Source organism: Bipolaris sorokiniana (genome assembly GCF_000338995.1).
Source record: "Bipolaris sorokiniana ND90Pr unplaced genomic scaffold COCSAscaffold_2, whole genome shotgun sequence".
Lineage (NCBI taxonomy): Eukaryota > Fungi > Ascomycota > Dothideomycetes > Pleosporales > Pleosporaceae > Bipolaris > Bipolaris sorokiniana.
In genome coordinates, this window is record NW_006911896.1 from 2,751,597 (window position 1) to 2,768,293 (window position 16,697).

The 16,697-nt window shown below is 50.3% G+C and overlaps 6 protein-coding genes across 6 annotated transcripts; 3 read left to right on the plus strand and 3 right to left on the minus strand.

The window, feature by feature from the left end:
- The first annotated feature begins 2,232 nt into the window (after positions 1–2,232).
- Positions 2,233–4,158, plus strand: COCSADRAFT_33705 (uncharacterized protein). Its single transcript, XM_007697418.1, has 6 exons — positions 2,233–2,417; positions 2,515–2,540; positions 2,691–2,713; positions 2,815–2,945; positions 3,043–3,239; positions 3,290–4,158. The coding sequence occupies exons 1-6, from the start codon at positions 2,342–2,344 to the stop codon at positions 3,686–3,688; spliced, it is 852 nt and encodes a 283-aa protein (XP_007695608.1). The 5' UTR covers positions 2,233–2,341; the 3' UTR covers positions 3,689–4,158.
- Positions 4,159–4,442: 284 nt separating this feature from the next.
- On the minus strand, positions 4,443–5,541 carry COCSADRAFT_187691 (uncharacterized protein). The gene has a single exon (XM_007698158.1). It carries the CDS (start codon positions 5,239–5,241, stop codon positions 4,657–4,659), a length of 585 nt encoding a protein of 194 aa, XP_007696348.1. The 5' UTR covers positions 5,242–5,541; the 3' UTR covers positions 4,443–4,656.
- Positions 5,542–9,479: 3,938 nt separating this feature from the next.
- On the plus strand, positions 9,480–10,782 carry COCSADRAFT_80152 (uncharacterized protein; the record flags this gene model as incomplete). Its single annotated transcript, XM_007698159.1, has 2 exons — positions 9,480–9,727; positions 9,795–10,782. The coding sequence occupies 2 exons, from the start codon at positions 9,480–9,482 to the stop codon at positions 10,780–10,782; spliced, it is 1,236 nt and encodes a 411-aa protein (XP_007696349.1).
- A 95-nt stretch (positions 10,783–10,877) lies between these two features.
- On the minus strand, positions 10,878–12,796 carry COCSADRAFT_33708 (uncharacterized protein). Its single transcript, XM_007697419.1, has 4 exons — positions 12,722–12,796; positions 12,619–12,669; positions 12,202–12,566; positions 10,878–12,140 (listed from the first exon to the last, which is right to left on the minus strand). The coding sequence occupies exons 1-4, from the start codon at positions 12,755–12,757 to the stop codon at positions 11,177–11,179; spliced, it is 1,416 nt and encodes a 471-aa protein (XP_007695609.1). The 5' UTR covers positions 12,758–12,796; the 3' UTR covers positions 10,878–11,176.
- A 506-nt stretch (positions 12,797–13,302) lies between these two features.
- On the minus strand, positions 13,303–15,018 carry COCSADRAFT_196721 (uncharacterized protein). The gene is made up of 3 exons (XM_007698160.1): positions 14,582–15,018; positions 14,446–14,514; positions 13,303–14,396 (listed from the first exon to the last, which is right to left on the minus strand). The coding sequence occupies exons 1-3, from the start codon at positions 14,613–14,615 to the stop codon at positions 13,687–13,689; spliced, it is 813 nt and encodes a 270-aa protein (XP_007696350.1). The 5' UTR covers positions 14,616–15,018; the 3' UTR covers positions 13,303–13,686.
- Positions 15,019–16,337: 1,319 nt separating this feature from the next.
- COCSADRAFT_59832 (uncharacterized protein) lies at positions 16,338–16,689 on the plus strand (the record flags this gene model as incomplete). Its single annotated transcript, XM_007697452.1, has 2 exons — positions 16,338–16,388; positions 16,474–16,689. Coding segments are annotated over 2 exons (267 nt in total), but the record flags the coding sequence as incomplete, so codon positions are not given.
- Between the last annotated feature and the right edge of the window lie 8 nt (positions 16,690–16,697).

The following is a 16,697-nucleotide window of genomic DNA, read 5'->3' on the forward strand; positions in this document are numbered from 1 at the left end:
CATGTGAATTAATTTGACATGTTTCAGCCGAACCGCAAAAATATACTAGGTATTCAAAGGGAACTATCTCCCGAATTCCTCTAATAGGGTTAGAGGCATTATCAAATTGGACTAGGTAAGTCAGCGATCAACGACATGTCTTATCCCCTATACCTTTGAACTTCATATTTAAATTCGATTTCTATCTTCTTAGGAGAAGCGAATGTGGTTAAAAACTATGGACTATCCTTAAATTTGATATTCTACTTAGAAAAATTAAATTAATTACAGCACTGTATCCTAATTTAACTATATTAACGAAGAAAATCAGATAGTATTAGATATTACAAGGGAGAGATGAGTATACTTGTAAGTTTTACTATAGAGTGTAATGGGCTGAACGCCCTTTGCCTCTCATACTCGTCTACGACCTCGTCTACTCCACCTGCCCGGCCCGATTGTTGCTCTAGCAACTAGTATTGTATATAGATAGCTACGTAGCTGAGAGCTTAGCTCTCTATCGAATACAATCTTGTTACCTTGGCCTGTCTAATTGTGCTTTAGAGCTTAAGACTACCCTACGGGGTTACGCCCATTACATAGAGTATACTTAATTCATTGTTGCAGAGAAGAAGTGCTTCAAGGATGGGTTTCTAAGGTTTCTACTAGGATGTAGCAGAACAGTGAGATGCTGCAGATTAAACAGGGGCCTCCGTGATAGCTTCCTTGGCACACATTTAGATGCTAGGTGGTGGCTGTAGAATGACAGGTCTCCTTTCATTTTTTTCTTGCTGATGGTGCTGCCGGGTGTTGGTCACATATGAGGTGATAATCGTGCGGATGATTAGGACCGAGAGTATTGACAGCATCGCGGTGCTGTAGAACCTTTCAAAAATCCCTCAAGTTTATCCTTCATTTAAAGCCAATTATTTGTCCGTTCATTGTGGTGCCGCGATTAGTCTTGATTGCACATTCGCAGCATAATCATTTTGGACACAGCTGTGATGATGAGCGTGGTACCAGTGCAAACTCGGACGGGAGGTGTTTTTGCGAACGCGCACAAAATCAATATTGCTCTCCTTCATAACCCCAACACATTCCAGTATGGCTGACGCAAGAAAAGCACAGGTAGAAACACGGTCGGAAGAGTAGATCTGCCTTTTGTTGTCATACGTCTAGCGCTGCCAGTAATTGTTGAGGTGTGTCAAACACGCAACCCCACCAACAACCGCAAAACAACGCGTCGACTCGGTGTAACTACTGGGCAACGGAGATAGCTACCACTACGCAGAAAAAAAAACATAACAGATAAATAAGCAGAGAAGCGCTCCTCAACGTCAGAAAGAATTGAGGGATTGGGATCAAGAGGGTGCTGAGAAGAGGATATTGGGTAGAGCTACCTTCTGGGGCGCGTGACACACCCTCACCTGACACATATTACGAGACACGTCATCGACTTGACACGATTGCCAGAGAGGTTGTACACGGGAAGGGATACGCAACGATAGAATTTCTGATAGCTGGTGAGATGAGCCTCACTTTGGTCAGAATTTTGTTTATGTCGAGTATGCTGGGGAAGGGCAATCGGAGTATCTTTGCGCACAAGCGAAACACCACGGAAGGAGGCGGAACGCAGCGCGTAGAATACCCAAACACCACCAAGACTAGCGTAAAGTCAAAACTTTGGATGGCCGAGAACGTTCGGAGTGAGAAACAGATAGACGGTTAGACCGAGAAAAGATGAGGCAGGTAAGGAGACGCGCTCCTACACGGGCGGGCGAGATTGTTGTAGCGTGCATTTGTGTGAGGAATTCGTTAGCTGGGCAAAACTTGAGGCCATGTCGAAGCAGAGGCGGTCAAGATAGAATTAACGTCGATCACTATTGGTACACGCATGGAAAAACAAAAAGCGCTCGACTTTGGGCAGGCGGGCAAAAGTCTGGTCGAGGCAAAAGCTTATGGGTGTAGGGGCAGGTGGACAGAGAGGGACAGAGGGACGAGGGACGAGGGATGAGGGAGGGGTTCAACGCGTGCGCTTCCACGGGCACCGCAACGCGCCCCAACTGGCGTGCTGGATTAGTCTACGAGAGCAAACAAACGAGACGAGATCACCCTGAAGCGCTCTAGGTTGCTGAAGGGGAGGGAGTGTTAGCGCACTTTTTGCGGGTTGGGAAAAAGAGCGCATTTGGATCACACAGGCGCTGAGATTCCTATAAATTGGCCGCCCCCCACTTGCACGCGCGCTCTTGCCCTATCGCAAACCTCCCAACACCATCACAACCTCTCGATCGCTCTTGGTCTTGTCCTGCCCATTTCAAGCTTCAATCACACATCTGCTATCCTGTCCAAATCAATCCACACAATGCCTCCCAAGAAGACCACCACCCCTTCCAAGGCAAAGGCCCCCTCTGCCGCCCCTGCACATGGCTCCTACATCGGTATGTTGTATATCCCCAGCACAGCACCAGCGCAACCTGTATGCGTCCGTCGTCTGTTGCATCATGATCGCCGATAAATGCTAACCTTGTATTGTAGACATGGTAAAGGATGCCATCATCAACGTGAGTCTATCCTCCCAGGCGCATTGCCAGTTCCCCCCGCACCGGGGATTGCGACGCCAGCGCATCACCGCGCAAGGCCCAACACCGCACCTCTTCCACCTTTTGTCCCTTGATGAACATGATTACTAACGTACTCTTTTCACGATACAGCTTAAGGAACGTAATGGATCAAGGTTAGTACATCCATCTCATGTTGATGTTGTTGCTTTCGCGCCGCGTTGTGCTTTTGTCGCAACACGCGCCTGTCAGAATTCTTACTAACTTTTCCTTACAGCCGTCAAGCCATTCAAAAGTACATTCAAGCCAACAACAAGCTCGGCAACCTGAGCGATGCTGCTTTCAGGGGCCACGTCAACCGCGCCATTTCCTCTGGTGAGGAGAAGGGTGACTTTGCGCGTCCCAAGGGTGAGTGCCTATCCTTCCGCCACAACCTAACCTGTGACGCGTTTCTCTAGCGTCGCTCATCACCCATTAACTTGTACATTGCTGACACGTCGCGCAGGCCCATCTGGACCAGTAAAGCTTGCTAAGAAGGAGGCCAAGCCTGCTGCTGCTGCCAAGAAGTCTGAGTCTAAGACTGAGAAGAAGGTCACTGAGAAGAAGACCGAGAAGAAGACTGCCGAAAAGAAGAAGGCCCCTGCCACCAAGAAGGCTGCCAAGGACTCCCCCAAGGATGAGACCAAGGAGGAGAGCGCTACCGTATGTATTATGCTCTTAATTCCAATAGCTAAGGCTGACATGATCTGTAGGAGACTGAGACCACTACCAAGGCTGCCCCCAAGAAGAAGGCTGCAACTGCTCGCCCAAAGAAGGCTGCCGCCACTACCACCAAGGCTGCTGCTCCTGCTGCCGCCAAACCCAAGGCCAATGCCAGCAAGCCCCGCAAGACTGCTGCCGCCAAGCCCGCTGTCGAAGAGGAAGTATCACGCGTTCTCGGCAAGACCAAGTCTGGTCGTGTCACCAAGAGCAAGGCCCCCGCTGCTGAGCCAAAGGCTAAGGCAGCAAAGAAGACCGCCGCACCCAAGAAGAAGGCGACTGAAGAGAAGAAGGAGCCTGCCGCAAAGAAAGCTGCTGCGCCTAAGAAGGCCACCACCCCCAAGAAGAAGACCACACCCAAGAAGGCCACACCAAAGGCTGCCAAGGCATGAGGTTGATTCTTGTCTTTGTTGATGTTGTTTTTCTTTTGAACTGCTTCAGTCATCTGGCATAGAAGCATATGCTAGACTACACCTTCTTCACGGATTCCCTTTTGTCTTGCAATCAGTCTCTGGGTTCTATGGGCGGTCAACAGCGTTAGTACCGGTGGATATGGATGGGAAATGGGCTGGGATGTTCCTTTTTTCTCGCGCTCTTCTTATGTCGAGTATGTTGGCGGGGCGTTTCAGGCGCGTTTGTCTCAGTCTCAGCGCTTCATGTCTGTGTTTTTACCACATCTGTCTTTTTGTTTTCCTTTTTTTCTCACACTCTCACCAGCGCCGCGCTTCTTATGGCGCGTACATATTGAGAGGATAATCGCTACGACGTAACGCTCATCGTCTCAAAGCAATGAAAAAAACCATTACACACTTCAAACATTACGCTGGTCTCTTGTATGTGAAGCAAGTATGTAGATAGTGACGTGTTGTTTTCGTATGCACGCGTCGAGGTTGCGTTCCCCGTGACTTGACCTACGTCACCTGATATGATAAGATAAGGTTAGAGTGCTTGTGTCACCAGCCCAGCCTTGCGCCGCTGGTATAATTGCTACTTGCACTTGCACAACGTCGCTCGTTTACCCAGTAGCACTGGACTCGTCCAAGCGGTATGCGGTATCCAAACAACTGAACCCGACACTCCCTTGAGATAGTAGTCATCACTTATCATGTCACAAGAATATCACATAGATCAAGCAACCAACAGTCTAAAAAATCAGCTAATGAAGCATCATATATGTCTATTCATTTTGTCATATCATATTTAACAGGAGAGAGAAAGAGAGAAAAGGAGGTGTCCTACAGCCTCCACATATGTACAAAAGGACGCACCCGTTCAAAGCATTACCCATTCTTCTATCAACCGTAAACTTTTTTTTGTTCAGGCAAAAGAAAAACAAAAAAAAAGAGCCAGGTATATCGCTTTACTCAGTGTACTTGCACTTGACGGGAGTCCAGTCATTATCGACACGAGCCTGGAACTTTGTGCAGTTCTGGCCGGCAGGGTGCTCGAAGGTATCCATCCAGACCTTGTACTCGCCAGGGGCATTGGAGACGGGGCAAGCCTGAAGACCGGCAACAGGGCCGGTGGGCGAGAACTGGAGCTTGAGGGTGCCGTGGTTGTCGATGAAGAAGCCCTCGCGGAGAGCGTTGCGCGGGAGGGGCTCGACACCCGTGGTGTAGCGGATGTTGCCCTGGCCCATGCCGTCAGCCGCGGTGTAGAATTGCTGGGGCGGGTTGGCGGTGTAGAGGGAGAGCGTGTTGTTGCCGAAGACAAAGGTCGCGTAGTTGTGAGGCTCGGGGCCGCACGAGGCGCCCTGGTCCTTCAGGCCGATGAGCAGGCCGCTGTTGGCGGCTTGCAGGAATTTGCCGTCGAAGTCGGTGCCTGGGGCAATGGCGAGGAGCCTTGAGGTCCAGAAGAGAGGGGTGTCGTCGGCACGGGTCTGGAGGGGGCTGGCAGCCGCGAGAGCAGCGACGCTGGTGGCGATGGCGGCGGTGGTGAACTTCATGATGATGATGGTTGGTGGTGGTGGTGATTGATGATTAAATTATGTAGTTGTTGTTGTTATTGTAGGTGTATGTAGTAGTAGCGAAGGTGGATGTTAGCTGGATGATGGATTTCCAAAGGAGGGACATGTCAGACGGATTATATATACGCAAAGAGCCTCATTCTCCAAGTCCGTCCCACAATGGCCCTGTTGACGCATGGATACACACTATTGAGGATGGAATGAGGTCAATGTGCTCGGCGTATTACCCTCAGTGCTCCCGCATGAGATCATTTGCGAGCCGAACACGAGGCGCATCCCTCCATGTAGGAAACGCGCCACAGCCGGTGCGGGTGCCCTTTAGGGTTCGCACAGGATCAGGGTTGCAAAAAGGCTGCATGTCCGTATTGCTGCGCCTGGGACTATCTAGTGTTCGCATAAAGATCGAATCAAAATCGTAGGCGGTGACGTGGCTGTGGCTAGAGCTAAGGGCCGATTCAATACCCTTGACCGTGAAGAGTTAATCCCCTGCCCCTTCGGTAGTGGTTTCATCCGCCGGGATCGCCCTGTTCGCTCTTTCGCCGGTTGCTGACAAGAATAGAAACACTCCACTGGCCGGTGGGAATTGTTTGGCCGCATTGTCCTTGGCGAAGATCATAATGTCACGCTTGTTGTCGTCTCTCGTGTTCTTTGCTTCTAGCCTACACGTGGATTCCCAAGTAGTCGGACAGCGCATTCTTTTTTTGCCACTTCCAATATATCTCTTCTTCTGTACCAATACAGCACGTCTCGCCAGCTACATGACTCAGTGTCTTCGCACAGAGAGTAGAGGGGGATTTCGTTTCTCACCGCCAGGTTTATCTCCCGTGCCCTGTCAGATACCCACCACCGGGCCTACAGAATCGTGGGAGTGCGTGCTTTCCGAATGTAACGATCATGCACTACTGTAGCACGGCCGCTATCCCAAAGACTAAAGTGTATTTTTACGTCAAATCCACTCATGACATACTATTTGCCACTGCGACCTAACTGTAGCGTCTTGTGATGGAATTCGAATGCTACCCGCTATTGATATGTGCCTCTTTTAGACATTGCTTTGTACTATTGTATGTGACCATCCGTATATGTAGTTGGTACCTTGCCTTTTCTGCAACCAATACATGTCCCCGTGTATATAGTATATACATACATACATTCCAACCTGCACAGCACCAGTATACCATATCAAGCACTACAGTACTTCAAAAAGTCTATGTTGGAAACTTCAAAGCAAGTCGGCTTACGGCTCATGGACTCTGCAAGAAAGTCTGTACTGTTCCTAGTCAAACTATTCTTCGCTTCACCTGCCAATCAGCAGTCGTCTGTCTGCACCTGCGTGTACACATCTACGTAAGTACAGTACTGTACATTGCTTGGTGTATTTACGTAAAATCGAAGCTGAAACGCTCGGCGCTGTGAAGAATAAGCGTACGTAGATTTAAGGAGGAGCTCAGCGCTCTTAGCATCTGTAGCGTGGTATGTCACGTGTCGTCTTGCGAGCTTTGACTCGACCAGCGAATTTCAAATTGCACCTAAGTGGATGTATTTATTCAGAAGAACTGCTTCAATAAAGGGCCTGTATGTATACACATGTTTGCACGTGCAGTAGATGCACACTCACATTGAATTCACTGTGCCTCCGCAAGAGTACCAGTCTCGGAACTATGGTATATCAAAAGGGGCTAAGCTCATCAAGGTAATGCTGACAGTGCTGACAATAAGCTGTCAATTACGTTGTTAGGGAGAGAGAAGTATCGGAAGGTTGGCATGATCCCAGTATATAAGTATTTGCTGGATCACCATGACTAAGGGACAAAGAATATTCCCGCTTCTCTCCTACGTCGGTGTTCGGATAGGTAGGATCTTATTCCGAGAGATTAGGTTTTCGTAAATAACCATACTTTGCGGGCGGATATGTTGTAACATTCGGTCTATTCTCTTTACGTCTCGTCTTCCAGTTGTTTGTTGTAACGTTTTCTCCGAATAAGAAGATACGAGCCTCGAGCGTACATTGAAATAGTGGCGATAGGATACGTTTGCTATGTGCTGCAAGACTTTCGCTTTACATCCAGTGGACTCGTTCTCTGTCTTCCACTTAGATCCTGTTGTTTTCCTAAGCTACTCATTTGAAGATACGCTATACACGAAGAAATATATTAGAGAGGACAGTGCTCACACCTTTTGTAGTAACCACTCTTTGAATGTTTTTCTTACTGAAGCTGTTCGCATTAACTTCATCTAAAAGCCGCTGTAGCCAAGCCATGCTACACTTTACTGCATTATATACCAAAATAGTCTTCAGCATCTAATATGTAATGGCCACTCTTAATAGCAGATAGTATCCAAGTGACTGTCAATGCAAAGAGCGACTAAAACAACCAAGAACCTTGATTTGATTAGTTTCTCGGTGTCCGTCGGTGTCCGTCAGTGTGGCTAAGAATAACCTCGTATCTCTCCCATGAATCAGGGGCTTCTCTATTCAAAATCGAGTCTTATGATCATTTTAGCGCTTTTTTTCGTATCATAGTTGCACCTATTTAAGTCTTCTCCATTGTCGATTGTAATATTTCATCTCTACATCTAATCAACTACTACCTTGTTATAGCAACAGTGCCACGTCCAAGTCAAAATTAATGTTGATGTTTCTTCAAATATGATCATTCTTAACAAAGCGATTGCTGTCAACCTATAAAGTTTTCATGGCCTTCACAATATCACCACTAGTTTCAGCAGATGTATCTTGCGTGTACTTTGAGAACGACACCGACGAAAGGGAAAGGACTCTCACGTGTTGCGAATAGGGCGTGAACGCTAAACATATGGTTTCATGGAATGACAGACTCCTTAATCATACTCGAAGATGTTTACCGTGAATGCTAGTACACATTAATCAGGTACACATATTTCGATCGAGAACGGACGCGCCTCGAATCTGAGAAACCAGGAATGGCAGCCGCTGAGATAGCTTTTCAAGTCATGTCTTTGTTGGCTGTCCTGCTACCATTCCTATGTCGTCAGAGATATGTAGCAACTCATCCTGAATGCGAATCTGATATCCATCTACAAGCACGCAATATCCCGTTACCTTGTACTATAGAAATATCCCGACCATACTACTGAACATCCTGCCATATTATCAAGTTCGAATTCATTGATGAATGCACTTTGTAAGTACTAAAACTCGCCTCGAACGTTGAAGAAAAAAACTACAGAGATTCCTCCATATTACTTATGACGTACAGTATATACCAAATACAAAAGTGAAGGGGAAAGAAGCGCTGCGCCACCATGACGGGGAGAGAGGCAGGCGACGCCGGACCCCGATCTCCGACCTGACTTGCCCCATCTTAGGACTAGCGTAAAATGGGGGATAAGCCTCACTATCAGGTAAGGGTCCAATCACCCCTGACCACATGCATGCCAATCGACGTTCCTTATCGTCCACGCGCGCGTGTCGTCACATGTCGTTGCACCGCCGACCGCCATGAAACGCCCCTCTGACTGGCGGCCGCCCCCCTCAAAGCAAGTATGCACGTAGATCTTGACTTGCTAACACCCAGCACTGACCCCGTCCAGTTCTGCGTGACCTTGTGCCCAGCGTGATGCCTAAATCCCGCGCCTTGACTGGTCGTACCTCTTAACCCTTTCATCTCTCTCTCCCTCTCTCTCTCTCAACATAGCTAAACACCGGTTTCCCTTTCGTCCCAACCCCCCCCTTCATTCATATACAGTAGTCTTTTATTGCTACACTCTTTGTAACGAGCCAGTCGGGTCGCAAGAGACCATACATCGGCTTCTCAGTTGGATCCACACGGCGCATTCGACGCGTACTATTCCCGAGCTACGCGCTATACATATATCCTGCGTAGACTAAACGACCGACCTTCCGTATCGAGGCACAGTCGTTATTTGCCGTCTATCGAATCAGCGACTGTAACGTCAAGTCGTGCAAGCACAACGCCCTGTCTAACGGGAAGGGCTCGTTCCACCAGAAACAAGAAAGCTTGTCGTAGCTTGGTTGCACAGTCGGTAGCCTTAATCTCTACTTTGGACCTTGAGGACTATCCTTGCCAGTAGTAGAAGGTGCCCAATTTAACATACAAGAGGGACAGGAAGAATTAAAAGTGGGAATCATGATCGACACTTTGGTAGATGCAGCGAGGGACGCAGTACATAATGCGGCTGCGTCGTCTGCAAATCTGGCGGCAGAATCGCCAACCATGCCTTCGCTCAGGACTCTAGGCAAGCTCGCCGTCGGCGGCGCGCAGATTATCCTCGGTGGAGGCCAGCGCGTCATGGGTGATTTCACCCAGGCGTGCCCCAATGCGCAACTGAGCTGCCACAACACGACTGCCGTGGAGAATCTATGCTGTTTCAACGCCCCCGGCGGGCAGCTGCTCCAGACACAATTCTGGGATGCATCGCCTGCTACCGGACCAGATGATAGCTGGACGATTCACGGGCTATGGTGCGTTCTGCCTTCCCCCAAACCTCCACACATCCATATACATAATGTACTAACGAATATATCTAAGGCCCGACCGCTGCGACGGCAGCTACGACGCAAGCTGCGACTCTACGCGCTCCTACTCCAACATCAGCGCAATTCTCACCTCCTTCGGCGCCACCGACCTCCTCGCCTACATGTCGACCTACTGGAAAGACTACAAAGGCCACGACGAATCCTTCTGGTACCACGAGTGGGCCAAGCACGGCACCTGCATTTCGACGCTCGAGCCCGAATGCTACACCGAGCACAAGCCCACCGAGGAAGTCGTGGATTTCTTCCAGAAAACCGTCGATCTGTTTAAAACGCTGCCGAGCTATGAGTGGCTCAAAGAAGCAGGCATCACGCCGAGTACCACCCAAACGTACACGTTTGATGCAATTCAAAAGGCTATCCAGGCCAAACGCCCAGATGTCGAGGTCACGCTGGGATGTCGCTCCGGTGCGCTGAACGAGATTTGGTACCACTTTGACGTGCGCGGCAGCGTGCAAACAGGTGAATTCGTGCCGTCGAATCCCGATGGAACAAAGTCTACGTGCCCCAGATCGGGAATCAGGTACTTGCCTAAACACGGTAGTGGGTCGCAGCCTTCTCCCCCTATCATCACGACGACAGTGGCTGGTGGCAATCCGGCGCCGACGGCTGCACCGGGTACCCCGTTTAGCGGGCGGGGCCAGTTGAATGTGCTCGTTAACGGGGCGAATAAGGGATGTATTATTAGTAAGGGGACATGGTACACGACTGGTACTTGTGCCACGTTCTCAGCTACAAAGGTTGGCGAGAATGGGTTTACGCTTTCGAGCTCAAAGGGCAAGTGTGGCATTGTTGGTGGTGCGCTGGCGTGCGGTAACAATGTACGCACTGCGACGGGCTTTAGTAGTGCAGATGGCCTGCTTGCTGCGGGTGGCAATGCCAACTGGAGCGCCGACAAGGTTGCGCACGGAAGCACGCAGCAAAAGGTGTATGCGGGTGGAGATCACTCTGCTACATTTAGCATTTCCTGGCAATCCGTCTAGATGACTGCTTGGATTTCTCTTCTTCTTTACCCTCTCGATAGAATCGCACAAGCGAGCGCAATGCATAGGCACGTATTGAATGAATCAAACAAACTGATTGAGCAAATAATATCTTCTTCATTTTTGTAATGACCGCTGGTTAAGCAGCAATCTGGTCAATGGACCAGCCAGGCCACTTACACGAAAAAGTACTGCTTTTGTCGCCCAAGAGGCTTTCTTTTTTACATGGCACTACTGGTATCTTCCCTTCATTCCCATCTCATGACATCATCAATTCCAAATATCGTACGAGCTGTTGAACACTCCGGTCCGTATTCTTTTGTTGAAACACTGTTGCCCATACCCAAAAAACGCCGTCTTACGCCCTATAACCCCATTTTATTTCACCCTGCCTTTAGACGGGCAGAGGGAAGGTGACAGCCCAGGCGGCAATCTCCTTCTTCAAATCATTGATCTCCTGGACCTCGCCAGAAGCAACCTTGCTCTTGAAGTCCTTGAGCTTGTTGTTCTCTGTGGGAAGCTCGCTCTGGATCTTCTTGCACAGCTTGATGCAAGTGTCAATGTAGTTGGCAATCTTCTTGAAGTCCTCCTCGCCGAGACCACGAGAAGTCATGGCAGGGGCGCCGATACGGATGCCCATGGGTGTAAGAGCGGACTTGTCACCAGGGGTGGTGTTCTTGTTGCAAGCAATGTTTACTTGCTCGAGAACAGCCTCGACACGTGCACCGTCGAGGGAAAAGGGCTTCAGGTCAATGAGAACCATGTGGTTGTCAGTGCCGTCAGTGACGAGCTTGTACCCCATTGACTTGAAAGCAACCTCGAGCGCCTTGGCGTTCTTGATGACTTGCTGTTGGTACTGCTTGAAGTCGTCTGATTGGGCCTGCTTGAGGGCAACAGCCAGCGCAGTGATGGTGTGGTTGTGGGGGCCACCCTGGTGACCAGGGAAGACGGAGAAGTTGATGGGACCCTCAAGGTCGTACAGGGTCTCCTTGCCGGTCTTGGGATCGGTCTTGCGTACACCCTTGCGGAAGAAGATCATGGCACCACGGGGACCACGGAGAGACTTGTGGGTAGTAGTTGTGACAATGTCGCAGTACTCAAAAGGCGACTTGTTGACACCGGCAGCAATGAGACCAGAGATGTGAGCCATGTCCATAAGGAGATAGCAACCGACCTTGTCGGCAATCTCGCGCATGCGCTTGTAGTCAATCTCACGGCAGTAGGCAGAAGTACCGGCGACAAGGACCTTGGGGCGGTACATGAGGGCGTTTTGCTCGAGCTGGTCATAATCGATGAGGCCGGTCTCGAGATTGACGCGATAGGGGAATGTCTCAAAGTATGTGGAAACAGCTGAGATCCTATACGCTGTTAGCTTTCATTCAACATTCAACACGCATGCGCCTGGCTGTGAATACGCACTTCCTCTGGGGTGTTTGGTAGCCATGGCTCAAATGTCCACCGTGGGGCAGGTCAAGACCCATAAGCCTGTCATGAGGCCTCATAATGGCCTGGTAAGCCTGCAGGTTTGCTGGGCTACCGCTCAAGCATTGCACGTTGACACCCCACTTCTCGGGGTCCAAGCGGAAGGTCTCAAGAGCACGCTTTTGGCAGAGGAGCTCGATCGAGTCGATGTGTTCGTTACCGCCGTAGTAACGGGCACCGGGGTATCCCTCGGAGTATTTGTTGGACATAGGTGAGCCGAGCGCATCAAAGACGGCGCGGGAGGTAACGTTCTCCGAGGCGATCAGAAGAATGGATTCACGTTGACGCTGGATTTCCTTCTCCTGTAATAATAGTTAGCAGACTGCTTGAAAGACGGGTTACTGTTGGACTTGCCATGATCTGAGCGACCTCCTGGTCAGTGTCCACCAGGGACTTCTCCATGAGCTGTGGCGAGTTAGCATCGAGCGCATTGTCTTCGGAGCGAGAGGTGACATACGTCCTGGTGGGACTTTGGAAGCGCGTAGTTAGACATGATGTGCGGTAGGATGTGAGAGAATGAAGGAGAGGGGTTGGAGAAAAGAGGGGGAGAAAAAAAGATGAGTAGACGCAGTGCGAGATTTTAAGCTTTTCGACAGTCGGAGTACCTGTAGTCCCATTCATCTAACCCCCACCAATTTTTTGGACGCCGATAGGATGCCCTAGTCTAGTTTGGGTATAGTGCCAACACAACAGTACCTGTGCCGCCGGTCGTCGGAGCGAATCGGACATTCTTTGCGGCGAGAAAAACTGGAAAAAAGTGTCATCGGTGCTGCTTTGTTCATCGGACATTGACTTGATGATGAGAAATGTTCCGTTTTTGGGTCGTAAAAGTCACACTGGGCAGGGTTCTGTAGCCCTGCCCGTTCCCCGCGTTTTGCCCCTCACACCATGCGAAAACATCCCGGATGCGCATCACAAAGGCAATTCTCATGCTGCAGCTGAATTGCGCCAACATAGAATTTCAATCACCCGATAGTTTGTTGAGATTGGACAAACAGCCCTGTATTGTTATCCCGTTACAGATATATCACCCATAATGTGGCTCAAGTTTCTTGATTTGACATGTCCGATTCTCATTCTCTCATTTACTACATAGGTACAATCCATCCCAGCGTCCATTTTGATTTCAATCATTCCTCCTATTCGTTTAACATTTCTCGCTGAGTCTCAACTCGCCTTCGTGGATCAAATCGATCTGATGCAAAAAACCAAACCACTCCAATCCCAACGCCGGGTATGCCACAAAAAATCGTTCTACGCAGCGAACTGCTTTCGCGTCGCAGGAAAAAAAAGGGTATGTAATAACTGAGCAGAAGAAGGAAAAGCCGAATCGGGTCGGCATCGAATTACATAATCGCACCAACAAAATGCTCGTCTTTCGGAAATTATGTTGCGAATACATTCGCAGTCGCGTCAATGCGCTTAGTCATTGTCGGTGAGGCGGTCGAGGACAATGATGCTGAGAATCATGACAAGCAACCCAATGGTTACTATGATGAGCAGCACAAAACCGAACCAACCAAGGACCATGGCAGATGTGCCGACACCAGACTTGACGCTACCGTTGCCGAGATCTTGCACAATTGTTGCAGCTGCGACCGAGGCGGTATGTTGCCATAAGACGGAGACCAGGACGAAGATGGAGGAGATGAAGATGAGAGCGAGAGCGACCTGAGAGACAGGCCTGGAGGGAAATGGCTTGACGTCGACGTCGGATCCAGTGTGCTCGTCTCTCTCCTCGTGCCATCCGGGGAAAGTGGCGAGGAGGATGAAGGTGAAGAAGGCGAGAATGATGGCGACGATGAGCAGATAAGGGAAAACGACGGCATCCTTGAAGGTAGCGGCTACCCACACAAGGTTGAGCGGGTCCTGGTCGACAGACACGTTGTCGACAAGGGCAGTGGCGTTGTTAGAGCAAATGAAACCACCACCATCACGGTTGATGCAAATGCCAAAGTAGCCGACACGAACACCGAGCTGGGCGTTGCCGACGATGTTTGCAATGGCAGCCGTGACACCAGGGTCGACCTGCTCGGGTGCGTAGGTGGGAGTGAATTGTTCGTACCACATGGAGATGAGGAAGATGCCGGGGATGAGGGGAGATGTGGATGAGCATCCTGCCAGTAGCAATGCTGCGGATTGTTAGTTTTGGTTGCATGTAATGTTTCGGTCTTGACGTACAGAGCAATATTATCGCAATGGCGATGAGAATCATGAGAACATGGTGAAACCCAAGAAATGGTATTAACCCTGGGGAGTTGTTAGCTTTGATCCTTTTTTTTTCAATTCTCTTTCGAGTGATCAGAGGAAAACGTACGTTGCATGCTAACGGCGAACCTCAGATTTGCCATTGTGAAGATGTGTGTTCTTCAATTGCCTCTAGTGGGCCTTGTGGTGGTGGTTGGTCTCCCTGCGCCCCCAGAGGGCCGGGTGATGCGAGCGGCGGGATGCACTCAGACGATTGCTGAAGACTGTTACGCTCTCATAAGCGGGTGCTCGAGTGCAAGCGGTGGTGGAGTTGTGTCAAGAGTATAAAAGTTCAATGGAGGTTGGCGGTACTCTTGGCCTAGCCGCTCTTGCAGCGTCGGTCTGGATATGCACTGTGACAACAATGGTCAGATGTCTCTTGTGTAGACAGAAAAAAAGGGTGTGTGAGTGAGTGTAGGAGGTGGGTAGCGTGGAGTGTGACTTCTCTGGATGACTGCAGCAAAAGGTAGTTTTGCTGCTGGGGAAATGGTGAGGTTGGGTGTGTGGCTGGGAGGTGGTTGGAGGCTGCATCAACACGGCGGAAACTGTAGCAACCGCCTGGAACGCCAACGTCATGCCCCGGACCCGGCCCACAACCAATCAACCCGCGCGCTATCGTAGATGGGGATACTGGTTTTCTGCATACGGGCCAGCCGCCGGCGTGTTCCTGCATTAGACCCTCGTGCTTCATGTCGATACCCAGCCTCTGCATTTCCCCCAGCGACGTGGCGGCTTGCGTACGGCATCCGCCTCGGCCCACTCAGCAAGCCAGCGACCGCTCTTTCGCAAGCCCGGCCCCTAGAGTACAAACCCCCCCTTGGGCGCGCCGCAGTGTAGAGAGTGCTGCACGCGACGCGCTCCTTAACAGCGCATACCGCTATTGCTTGGAATCCATTTGTTGAAGTCCGACCGCAGACCAGTGTGTGGCGCTACGCGATAACTAGGCGTGGAGTGGTGTACATTACTCTCTGCTTTTGCGCCCACCGCCTCATGCATTCCACACGTAGTGCTTCGTCCTAACAAAGTCCCCCAGACGCGTCCGACTGCCGGCTGCCGGGGCGTCAAGAGTAGTTACCCGGCGTCCCTGCAGCGCCCATCTGATCTGGAATCGCTTTTCCCACATGGCAGACGCTGCAAATAAGTAAGCAAGCAATGCATGCTGTTAGCTTAAAAATTGGCAGAGGCTTGACCGCGCACCTTGCACGCGGGAACGTGACGGGTGACGTCATCAGAGTTACCGACGCAGGGACCTGTAATCCTACACGCGGAAGCCTATCGCAACGCAATAGTCATCACCATTTGTAGTATACCATGTTCATATTACTTGCCAGGACACAGTCAGCTTCTCTGTACATACATAGTCCCCAAGCACATCGAGATATCACTACGACCCTGAGATCTGAGCAGCTTGCAGCTAACCCGCCCCCCCATGTGTCCCCATAACTTGCTTTCACTTCTCGCCACCCGTTTTCACCCCCCCCCATCCCTGCTGCTCAGCCCGTCTCGCCACGCAACCCGAGCAACTAAACACACTGTGTCAAGAAAACATCTTGAATCTTGCTTCATATCGCCCAAGTCATGAGCTGAATATGACGTTGGCGACATATTGCACCTGTAGCCACGCCGTCACCACCTAAGCACCTTCTCAGTGCATATCCAATCTTATTGCTGTGACCATAGATGGCAACCACGAAACATGACGTAAATGATCAAGTGTAGAAGGTGTAGAAAGTACATATAAACACCCTTTTATTCCACTGTAAAGTCTCCATCACAACTACAACTACAACTACAACTCCAAACACTATCTTCACAAATCCTTCAAAATGACCGACGCATTCCGCAAAGACACCCACACCAAGCTTGGCGAGTCCATGGTACGCCATCCCCCTGTCCCCTTGATCCTCTCTTTTCCCCCTCCTTCCCTTCCACGCAAACCACACACTAACCCGCACCCCACAGCAACCCCAATCCACCAAATCCACCGGCACAAAGATCAAGGAATCCCTCACTGGCACTGCCGACAAAGTCGCCCGTGAAGCCCAACCCGACTCGTCCAAGACACACACGCAGTCGACCATGGACAAGCTCGGTCGCTCCAAGGACAACAACGTGCACGGCTCTACCGGCGGCAGCGTCGTGGACAAGACGAAGAATGCACTAGGATTGGGACACCATGGTACGCA

Excerpts from the sequence above, each read along its gene's own strand:
- COCSADRAFT_33705 (XM_007697418.1), top strand. The coding sequence starts at position 2,342 with ATGCCTCCCAAGAAGACCACCACCCCTTCCAAGGCAAAGGCCCCCTCT. Across the intron at positions 2,714-2,814 it reads AAGGAACGTAATGGATCAAG|CCGTCAAGCCATTCAAAAGT; the intron begins GTTAGTACATCC and ends TTTTCCTTACAG. Across the intron at positions 2,946-3,042 it reads TGACTTTGCGCGTCCCAAGG|GCCCATCTGGACCAGTAAAG; the intron begins GTGAGTGCCTAT and ends CACGTCGCGCAG.
- COCSADRAFT_187691 (XM_007698158.1), bottom strand. The coding sequence starts at position 5,241 with ATGAAGTTCACCACCGCCGCCATCGCCACCAGCGTCGCTGCTCTCGCG.
- COCSADRAFT_33708 (XM_007697419.1), bottom strand. The coding sequence starts at position 12,757 with ATGTCTAACTACGCGCTTCCAAAGTCCCACCAGGAC. Across the intron at positions 12,670-12,721 it reads TTCCAAAGTCCCACCAGGAC|CTCATGGAGAAGTCCCTGGT; the intron begins GTATGTCACCTC and ends AACTCGCCACAG. Across the intron at positions 12,141-12,201 it reads TACCAAACACCCCAGAGGAA|GATCTCAGCTGTTTCCACAT; the intron begins GTGCGTATTCAC and ends AACAGCGTATAG.
- COCSADRAFT_196721 (XM_007698160.1), bottom strand. The coding sequence starts at position 14,615 with ATGGCAAATCTGAGGTTCGCCGTTAGCATGCAAC. Across the intron at positions 14,515-14,581 it reads GTTCGCCGTTAGCATGCAAC|GGTTAATACCATTTCTTGGG; the intron begins GTACGTTTTCCT and ends ACAACTCCCCAG. Across the intron at positions 14,397-14,445 it reads CATTGCGATAATATTGCTCT|CATTGCTACTGGCAGGATGC; the intron begins GTACGTCAAGAC and ends AACAATCCGCAG.